We start from the raw sequence: 11,108 nt of genomic DNA, 5'->3' as shown, positions 1-11,108 counted from the left end.
TCACTCAGTCACCCAGGCTGGAGTGCAGTGGTGCAATCTTGGCTCACTGCAACCTCCGCCTCCCAGGTTCAAACGACTCTCCTGCCTCAGCCTCCTGAGTAGCTGGGACTACCAGCACCTGACACACAACTAATTTTTGTATTTTTAGTAGAGATGGAATTTCACCATGTTGGCCAGGCTGGTCTCAAACTCCCGACCTCAGGTGATCCACCCGCCTCAGCCTCCCAAAGTGCTGGGATTACAGGTATAGAGCCACCACGCCCGGCCGCCCTGAGCTATCTTCTTACCAATATTCCTCAACTCCTGTGCACCTTCCCTTCTAGAAAACTAATTGGCAACATCCTAACTGTATCATTATGATCTACTTCCGTGATCCAGCAGTCCTGTTTCTTGGACCTAGCCCTCAGATACCCTGGCCTGAATAGGCAAAGTCATAGGTACTTGGTTATTTGTTGTGGCATCGTACGAAAAAGCCAAGCCCAGGCAACTTTCCAACTGCCCAGCAATGGGTGAACGTGCATCCCTACACAAGTACGCAACACAGCACTGTAAAAGATCGAGGGGTGCATCTATGGGGACCCACATAAAAAAGTGCTCAATGTGTAGCGTTAAGTGAAAAAAAAGTAAGTGGTAAAACATACATAGTATGAGCCCGTTTTCATAAAAAGAGAAAGGGCAGGCTATAAGGAATTAATATTTCAATTAATTTTCAGCCGTTTTTGTCTTATGCTTATTTGAAAATATTATTGGTTGGGTGTGGTGGCTCACCCCTGTAATCCTAGCACTTTGGGAGCCTGAGGCAGGTGAATGACCTGAGGTCAGCAGTTGGAGACCAGCCTGGCCTACATGGTGAAACCCCGTTTCTACTAAAATATAAAAAATTAGCTGGGTGTGGTGGCGCACGCCTGCAGTCCCAGCTACTCAGGAGGCAGAGGTTGCAGTGAGCTGAGATCATGCCACTGCACTCCAGCCTGGCCACAGAGCAAAACTGCATCTTAAAAAAAAAAAAAGAAAGAAGAAAGAAAAGAAAATATTATCTTGCAATTATTAATCTTGACTCAGCTCTAAGAAAATTTCTCTAAAGCAAATTAATCCAAAATGAACAACTGTAGCTACTACTTTATGCACTAATGTCTTTTGTACACACTAGGATGGTTTTAACAGGTATGTGATATGGAGTTGAGTTTGTGTCTCTTTTAAAATTTCATTTACAGGCAAAGGTTTTGCGGTTACAATTAGTACAGCTATGGGGCCAGCAGGTTCTCACTGCACATGCGTTATGGGAAGTGGCGATGGCGTTAGAGGGCTGTCCTGAAGGGCCCCGGGGCCTCTTCCGTCCCATCTAGTCACATTCCAATATTAAAAACCTATTTTACTTTACTCTTAGGTGTACTCAACCACAACGGCAAGCTAATTTTTGTATTTTTGTAGAGGCAGGGTTTCACCATGTTAGCCAGGCTGGTCTTGAACTCCTGGCCTCAAGTGATCCGCCCGCCTCAGCCTCCCAAAGTGCTGGGATTATAGGCGTGAGCCACCGCGCCCGGCTCAGAGGACGGTTAATGATAAATGCTTACAGACCGATTTGTTCTTTACTCCTTCCAGGTCAGCATGTTTTACCTCCCATTCAGTCTCCACGCTCATGGGCCGAAGTGAGTTGTAGGTCTTGGAACTCTCAAGAAAAGGAGAACTCCAATTTGCATATGCAGAATCCAAGCACATCAGCTAGAGTCCCCACAAGCAGGTGGGCTTATTTCTCAGGTAATAAGATGGCCCCCTGCAGCCTCTGCATCACTGCAGAGCAAGCCTGGCTGAGCCTTACTGTGCTATCCTGAAGGTGCTGCTCCCAGATCCCGGCTGTCAGCCCCTGTCCAGCATCGCAGGGCAAGTTCTGAGACACGATCCTGTGATTGACCAGGGCTGACAGGTGGGTCCTCACGGTGGACAGATGCCTGCAGTAGGCCAGCCCTGTTGAGGGAGGGAGGGAAAGTGTCATTATCCACCACCTGAAGCCTCTCACCTTATCTCATGGGGCTTCCCAAATGGTGTCCCACCCCCCATCTTTTTAAATTTTTGTTTTGAGACAGGGTCTTGCTCTATTACTCGGCTCACTGCAGCCTCAACCTCCCAGGCTGAAACAATCCTCCCACCACAGCCTCCCGAGTAGCTGGGACTGGAGGCATGTGCCAGCACGTCTGGTAATTTTTTTTTTTTTTTTTTGTAGAGACAGGGTTTCATCATCTTGTCCAGGCTGGCCTCGAACTCCTGGCCTCAAGTGATCTTCCTGCTTTGGCCTCCCAAAGTGCTGGGATTACAGGCACAAGCTACTGCACCTGGCCCACGCTGGATCTTACTGAACTCCACAACTCAGTGAATTCTTGTAAACTTTCCCTTTTCTTTTTCTTTTTTTTTTTGAGACGGAGTTTCACTCTTGTTACCCAGGCTGGAGTGCAATGGCACGATCTCGGCTCACCGCAACCTCCGCCTCCTGGGTTCAGGCAATTCTCCTGCCTCAACCTCCTGAGTAGCTGGGATTACAGGCACGCGCCACCATGCCCAGCTAATGTTTTTTTTGTATTTTTAGTAGAGACGGGGTTTCACCATGTTGACCAGGATGGTCTCGATCTCCTGACCTCGTGATCCACCCGCCTCGGCCTCCCAAAGTGCTGGGATTACAGGCTTGAGCCACCGCGCCCCGCCAAACTTTCCCTTTTCTAGACAAGGAAGATGGGGCTTGACGCACTTGCTGGCTGGACTGTAAATAGCACTATGACCCTGGGGAAGCCTTATCACCTTTCTCAGCCTCAGTCAGGGTGATGGCCCCCAGTTCTCTGCTCCAAGCCAAAGCATTTAATTCATAGGCTAGAGGCAGAGAAAGGGCAGAAAGGAAGGTGGCCAGTGACTCTGTGGGCTTGTTGTGCCTCTGTCTGTCTCTAATTCATACAGCAAGAAAGAGAATGTGAAATGTGGACAACTCCTGTTCAAATTGCAGCTGAATGAGCATTTATCCGAAAGAAAGGCAATCAGCATAACAAAGAGATATCTGCACCCTCGTGTTTACTGCAGCACCATTCCCACTAGCCAAGATACAGAATCAACCTAAGTGTCCATCAACGAATGAATGGATAAAGAAATTGTGGTAGATGAATGCAACAGAATATTATTCAGCCATAAAAAAGAATGAAATCCTGTCATGTGTAGCAACATGGATGCAACTGGAGGTTATGTTAAGCAAAAGACACGAGGCACAGAAAGACAAATATCACATGCTCTTACTTATATATGGGACCTAAACAGGTAGTTTTCATGGAGGTAGAGAGTGGACTGGTACTTACCAGGAGCTAGAAAGGGAAGGGAGTAGGAGGAGGATGCAGAGATGTTGGTTAATGGTACAAAAATATAGTTAGATGGAATACATTCTTGTATTGGATGGTACAGCAGGGAAATTATAGTTAAGAATTTATGTGTATTTCAAAATAGCTATTAAAGAAGGACTGTAATGCTCCCCAAAGATAAATGTTTGAAAGTAATGAATTTCACCATTATGCAGGCTTGATCAGTACACAAAGAAACAGCTATCAATATATCATATGTATTCCTAAAAATATGTACAATACATCTTTTAAAAAATAAATTGAAAACAGGGCGGGGCACAGTGGCTCAAGCCTGTAATCCCTGTACTTTGGGAAGTCTAGGTGGGCAGATGTGTTGAGCTCAGTAATGCAAGACCAGCCTGGGCAACAGTGAGACTACATCTCTACAAAAAATTAGCTTGGTGGCCGGGTGCGGGGGCTCACGCCTGTAATCCCAGCACTTTGGGAGGCTGAGGCAGGCGGATCACAAGGTCAGGAGCTCGAGACCACCCTGGCCAACATGGTGAAACCCCATCTCTACTAAAATACAAAAAAAAAAAAAAAAATTAGCCAGGCATGGTGGTGCATGCCTGTAATTTCAGCTACTCAGGAGGCTGAGGTGGGAGGATCACTTGAGCCAGGAAGGTAGAGGCTACAGTCAACCATGATGGTGCCACTGCAGTCTAGCTGGGGTGACAATGTGAGACCCTGTCTCAAAAACTAAAATAAAAATAGAAATTTTAAATTAAAAATTTAAAAAATATAAAAATTGTAGCTGGATTAGAAAGACCTCCAAGTCAGTAACCAGGGAGATGTTGAAGGGGCACCAAGTTTGCTTTCAAAGATTGCCCTGCCTTCTTTTTTTTTTTTTTAATTTGAGTAGAGACGGGGTTTCACCATGTTGACAAGGATGGTCTCGATCTCTTGACCTCATGATCCACCTGCCTCGGCCTCCCAAAGTGCTGGGATTACAGGTGTGAGCCACTGCGCCCGGCCTGCCCTGCCTTCTTAAAGCATGCCCACCAATGTGCCACCCCTTATATCTGGCCCACGCTGGCACCTGGAGGGTGTTGGGTCAAGCGCCTCAGCAAATTCCAGCCTGTGCTGTTTGCTCTGGCTGCGCCCCTCCTTCTGGCTCCCCAAGGCTATTTCATCCTAAATTCTCAGAGAGAACCCTGGACCTTCTGGAGACTGCAGACTACACTTTAACAAAAGAGACACTCGGCGATGAGAATGGTGAGGATGATGAGGAGGACGATGATATAATAGCTCACATTTACACAACACACGTTACATGGCAGGGAGCTGTTCCCAGGGTTGCGTAACTTAACCCATCCCATCCTACCCACTATTTTTAGCTCCATCTTACAGATGGGGTCAACTGACGTACACACTGGTTATGTTACTTGCCCAAGTCGCATTGCTGGGATCTGAAGCCAGGCCACCTGGCTCCAGAACCTGGGTTCTCAATCACTGTTAGGGATGAGCCACATTGTCCAATGACATTGTTCCAGACCCATCCCGACCCCCACCCCTTCCTGCAGGAAGATCTTCCATTTGGGTCCAATAAATGCTTCCCCAATGCTGCTTCATGTCAGGTCCTGCATGAGGCACTGAGGACAGGTGGCAACAGAACAGATAAAACCCGTCTCCCAGTAGAGCTACACTCTCCCTGCCTCTCCAGGCACTCAGGCCCATACAGGTTTTATTAAGATGTTTCTAGGATCCCTGAAAATACGTACCCATCTTCCCCACCTAGGCTGTGAAGCTGGGGAAATAAAACCAAAAAATCAAGACAGCAGGGACAGGTGGGCGTGGAGGCCCACACCTGTAATCTGAGTACTGTGGGAGACCGAGGTGGGCGGATCACTTGAGGTCAGGAGTTTGAGACCAGCCTGGCCAACATGGTGAAATCTATCTGTACTAAAAATACAAAAATTAGCTGGGTGTGGTGGTGGACACCTGTAATCACAGCTACTCGGGAGGCTAAGGCTGGAGAATCACTCGAACCAGGAGGCAGAAGTTGCAGTGAGCTGAGATCACGCCACTGCACTCCAGCCTAGGTGACAGAGACAGAGTAAGACTCTGTCTCAAAAAAAAAAAAAAAAAGAGAGACAGCAGAGAGGAAAACACAACACTTTTGGAGTCAAACAGGCCAGGGTCTGAGTCCCAGCTCTGCCACTGGTTAGCTGTGTGACCTTAGGCAAGTCATTCTGCCTCTCTGTGCCTTAGTGTCTTCATCTGTTAAATGAGAATAATCAGAATATGAGTACTATGAATTTAATATTTAAGTTTTGGGGTAGGGATATGGTCACCTTACTCTTTCTGCTGCTTCTGCCCATGAGGGAAGGAAACTGACATTTATTGAGCACCTACAGCATGCAATATCAGGCACTAGGGGCTTTCTGCGTGGTCCTCATTCAATCCTGAGAAACGAGTCCTCCACTGTGGCACCTGGGGATGCAGTGGTGATTAAACCAAATCTCTGTTCCCCAGGGGACCCCACTGTCCACTGTCGTCTCTTAGGACCCAGGAATAAAATTTATCCCCAATCATTAGACAAGGAAACTGGGGCTCAGAGAGGTTCATGTAACGTCACTGAAACCAGACATCTAGGGAATAGAGGAGGAGAGGTTCAAACTCCATCAAGAGCCAATATCTCTTGATGTTGCTGGCATATAGCAGGCACCAACAGCGGCTCCATGAAGACCACAGTGGCAATGAAGCCCTATACGTACATCCATAGAAGGCTCTGGAGAGGATCTGGTACTTCATATTGTCACAGAGAAGTTTCAGGGGAGCCCTGCAGGGGGAGAAAGAGGGAGATGCTTAGAATAGATCTAAATACAGCCCAGATTTTCTGGAGAAGAGCACCGTGCGTTATCTCTAGAGGACAGGTTCAAATCAGCCATTCAGGGGAACTGTAGGGAGGGCTGCTATCACCTCTACCTGTGCAGTATCATTGCCCCTTCTGCTCCCAGCACCCCGATTTTCCCTTGAGAAATCACACTCTCCACAACTCTCTGCCTGTGTGGTTTGTATGGGGATGACTGCCCACTACAGAACCCAGGTTGGAGTCATAGTGATTGGGGCAGAGATTACCCAACCTGAGCCAATGAGAATCAGCCGTGGGACTTTTGCTGCAATGACTAGGAATTCCACTTTTCTGCTTGGGTTTCTAAGCCCGTGGGATATAAGGCAGTGGCTGCTGGGAGTCATCTTTGCCAATGCACAGGAAGGGCCTGCCTGAGGATGGAACCATCACAGAGACAAGCAGAGCCAAGAGCTGAAGAAACAGAGATTCCTGTTTCAACATCTGTATCCAGCCACGCCTGCAGCCACTGTGCCTCTGGACGTCTCAGTGATGCCAACAAATTTTCTTTTTCACCTGATCCAGTTTGAAGTCGGTTTCTATCACTTGCAGAAAGAGTTCTGATTTCCAAAGTGACCCAGCTGAACCAAGCTGAGCCAAATTGGGATTCAGAGTCTGGCTGACTGCCAAGTAGGTGATGTCTCAAAGCTTCTTACATGGGAATTTTGGGGAACTTTTTTGGCTGAAAGAGGTGAGAGGAGTCAGATTCTAGCATTGGTGGAGAAATCCAGGACTGTTGAAGGGAATGCTATACACTCACCTAAAGGATAGAATGGAAGAATATCTGCGTATTTTTTCTCAGGACATCCCAAGAGACATCCAGAAAAACAGGCAGACTGGGGCAGGGCAGGAGGAGCATAGCTGAAGTCCTCCAGTTAGGCGCATTAAACAGTAAAGAGGGCCGGGCGTGGTGGCTCACGCCTGTAATCCAAGCACTTTGGAGGCCAAAGCAGGTGGATCACCTGAGGTCGGGAGTTCAAGATCAGCCTGACCAACATGGTGAAACCCCCATCTTTATTAAAACAAACAAACAAAAACAGTAAAGAGTCCCCCTTTGTGTAGTTAGGCGCATTCAACAGTGAAGAGTCCCCCTTTGTGCCCTCACATTGGTGAGGCTCAGACTTGCTCAGGTTACATGAGAACAGGATCACATCAACAGCTTTCCCACTGTTGACCTGGCTTTCTGCAAGATAGTGAGCTCTCTATCACTCCATGTGTATAAGCAGATGTTATTAACAGGAGAGGGAGCAAAGGGTTATAGCAGCATTTCTCACTGGTCCATGGACCATCAGCCCAAGAGTCACCTGGAGTTTCTCCAGCATATGGATTCCTGGGCCCTGCACATACCTACTCAGCCAGGACCTCTAGGAAATGGTCCATGAACTGATACGTTTTGCCACTTGGCCCAGGTGATTCTGATGTACAATAAGAAAATCTCGACCAGGCATGGTGGCTTATGCCTATAATCCCAGCACATTGGGAGGCTGAGGTGGGAGGATCACAAGGTCAGGAGTTTGAGACCAGCCTAGCCAATATGGTGGAAACCCCATTTCTACTAAAAAATACAAAAATTAGCTGGGTGTGGTGGCGCATGCCTGTAATTCCAGCTACTCGGGAGGCTGAGACAGGAGAATCACTGGAACCGGGGAGGCAGAGGTTGCAGCGAGCCAAGATCGTGCCACTGTACTCCAGCCTGGGCAACAGAGCAAGACTCTGTCTCAACAACAAAAGAGAATCTCCAGGCCGGGCGCAGTGGCTCACATCTGTAATACTGGCACTTTGGGAGGACGAGACAGGCAGATCACTTGAGGTCAGGAGTTCGAGACCAGCATGGTCAACATGGTGAAACCCCAGCTCTATTAAAAATACAAAAAGTAGCCAGGCATGGTGGCACGTGCCTGTAGTCCCAGCTACTTTGAAGCCTGAGGCAGGAGGATCACTTAAACCTGGGAGGCAGAGGTTGCAGTGAGCCAAGATCATGCCATTGCACTCCAGCCTGGGCCAACAGAGAGAGTGAGTCTGTCTCCAAAAAAAAAAAAGAAAAGAAAAAAAGAAAATCTCAGTAATATCAGCACTTCTCAAACTTTAAAGCATACACATGGTCTTGAGACCATGTTAAATACAGGTTCTGATTCAGGAGGTTTGGGATGAGAGACTGAGAATCTGCCCAGGTGCTGATGTTGGTTCACAGATCACACCCTGCAGAACCAGGAATTGGATGGCTTCAAAAATTTGATGCCAGCCCCCATCCCTTACATCTTATGGCTGATGACTGGACCACCCACTGAGACAGAAGCCCAGCAAGGACAAAAGGGTTCCATTCTCTCAGGCCAGGCCAGGTTGTACCAGAGGGAAACAAAACCAGTCTCATGAATTGGCTGTATAGTTCCAAAGAGACCAAAGATCTACGGGCAAACAAGAGATGCACTTGAGATTTAACTTTACACAGCAAGACAGTAAGTGTCATTTACTGAATAGTACCATGTGCAGGTGCCACACCGTGGCCACGTTAAACCAATACTTGAGCTGGTCCTTACCACAGGCATATAAAGTAAGAATAGGAATTTCCACTGTGTGGAGGAGCAAACTGGGAAGCGGTTGTCATTAAATAGTATTTCTGGGATTATTCTGCCTTCCAGGTGTATGGTAGGGCTGCACTTACAGTCCCCTTGTTAACGGGGCCAGTGGAGTGTGAGTGGATATGACATGTGCTGCTTTTGGGCAGAGCCTTTTTATTGTGGGTTAAAGCCCCTGCAGAGCCACCTTTCCCTGTCGCTGTGACTGGCAACATTCAAGATGGTAGTTGTAAAGTCCAGGCCCTTTACTGTGGAAAAAACAGAGCCACCAGCTGACCCATGATAGAAGCATGGCATGCATGATAAATAAACTTCCGTTGTAAAAAAAAAAAATGCCACTGAGGTTTTAGCACTGTTTGTTTCTGCACCACAACCTTGTTTAACCTGACTAGTACATGTAAGCTCCCACAGCTAGGATGTCGCGTAGATCTGGCTGACTCCTCTGAATTCAGTGCAGGGTGAGGTATGGGCATCTACAGATCTCTGGTACATGCTTCAGCTCCCTCCATCTGCAGCCCAAGCCCCTCGTACCTCTCGTGGTTGCAGCCATTGGTTGAGCTACCATCAGCCGAGCCACTCTGTGAACAGGATGAACAGGAGGACTTCCGGGGACTGGGTTGCCATAGGGACGGGAGATTGCTCACAGAGACATCCATCAGATCCTGGGGGACTGTGGTGGATAGAAGTGGGGGCAGAAGAATCATCCTGGTTAAACCTAAGAGGGTCACAGAGACATCACCCCAGAGCAAGCAGCTCACCCACCCTAGCCAGCACAGAGATAGGAAAAGACCCTGAGGGTGACAGTAGGAAACAGCAGCCCCAATCATCCTTGAGTCTGCCTGATCCGGTGAAAGCCACCACCAAAATTTGGGGCCCCAGCAGATGGGCAGAGCTGATGATAGCCAAAGAGAGAAGAAGATGACACAGAGAGGCAATAGCCAAGGGGACAGGCCCAAACCCACAGCAGAAGGCCAAGCCTCGCCATGTTGTCACTTAGTCACACTCACAGGATGCTGCAGGAGGGAAGGGGAGCCTGCTGGGTGATTCTGGAGAAGAGACAGGCCTCATGGGTGAGATAGAAGGGAGCCTGACTCAACAGATAAGGCAGGGCATTCTAGGACAAGAGACCCGGTGAAGCCCCTGCTGATGAAGACACCTGCGCTGTGCATGGTTCTGAGGCTAAAGGTGCTCCACTAAGCAGGTCTTAAACATACTAGCGACTCCCTAAAATCATGTGGGAGGCTTGTTAAAAAGCAATATGCCTGCCCCACACTCCTGGCCTACTCAACTAATCCTGGAGACAGAGCTCTCAACTCTATATTTCTAAAGCAATTTTGAGGCAGCAGGTGCATTCGACAGACTCTGATTTCCTAACTTTTGGACGCTGGTGATTCCTGACCAGCCTCTCTCAGGATACAGCACCCACGGCTTCCTTTATTTATTTTTCTTTTTCAGCTGTGTAGAAGCTGCAGTGTCTACAAAACCACATAACAAAAATAATGGGGACATAAGCACTATAATTTTTATAGTCAATTTCCTGGCCTCTCGGTAGTCCTAGACAGGTGCAAAAGCTTTATTTTCTTTAAAACAGGGATCCATAAAGCTTTTCCGTAAAGGGACGGCTAGTAAATATTTTAGCATTTGTAAGCCATTTGGTCTCGGTCATAAGCACCAGACTCTGCTTTAGTGCAAAAGTAGCCCTAAACAAAATGTAAAAAAGGAAGCATGCAAACATTGTAATAAAACTTTATTTATAAATACTGAAATGTGAATGTCCCGTCATTTTCATGTCACAAAATACTACTCTCCTTTTGGCTTTTTAAGATCATTTAAAATTTGAAAAACCAATCTTAGCTCATAGGCTCCTACAGAACACAGCTGAATTTAGCCCGCGAATCTTAGTTTTATAATCCCTGCTGCAGGAAATGAAGAGGGTTGCACACTTTTCCCCCCATATGTCATGGTGCCCACAGGACAACTGGTAATACCCTGACTCTTCCCTTGGGCCCCAAGGTAAGGCAGAGTTGTGGAACGGGTCCTCTTTCCATCAGAGTGCTCAGTAGCTGACAAGGTCAGCCCCTACCTACTGACAGAAGAGGGAGCTGCCTAGATGATGTAGTTCTTGCAATCACCAAATACGGCTTGCTACACTATCCTTCCCCATGTAGTCTCACCCATGAGCTAGCCAAGAAAGTCCAATAAGCCCCTGTAAAATGTTCTAGAAAAATAGCCCCTACAGTTCTTAGCCAATCTCAGGGATGCACTGACCAGTTTGGTCCAAGTATGGCAACCATGCTTTCCCCCCCTCCC

General features: G+C 47.7%; 1 protein-coding gene across 2 annotated transcripts in view; it reads right to left on the bottom strand.

The window, feature by feature from the left end:
* Nucleotides 1-11,108, bottom strand: part of SGSM1 (small G protein signaling modulator 1) — a 61,491-nt gene that overhangs the window by 25,924 nt on the left and 24,459 nt on the right. For both annotated transcript variants that reach the window (XM_032256687.1, XM_032256688.1), the window contains 3 exons: nt 9,330-9,468; nt 6,089-6,153; nt 1,820-1,965 (listed from right to left, as the gene is read on the bottom strand). In XM_032256687.1, coding sequence (XP_032112578.1) covers nt 1,820-1,965; nt 6,089-6,153; nt 9,330-9,468 — 350 coding nt within the window. The remainder of the gene's footprint in view (nt 1-1,819; nt 1,966-6,088; nt 6,154-9,329; nt 9,469-11,108) is intronic.

Source organism: Sapajus apella, unplaced genomic scaffold, assembly GCF_009761245.1.
Source record: "Sapajus apella isolate SASKATOON/1434 unplaced genomic scaffold, GSC_monkey_1.0 scaffold95, whole genome shotgun sequence".
NCBI lineage: Eukaryota > Metazoa > Chordata > Mammalia > Primates > Cebidae > Sapajus > Sapajus apella.
The sequence above is the reverse complement of the archived record's forward strand: the minus strand, read 5'-3'. Positions and strand labels throughout refer to the sequence as shown.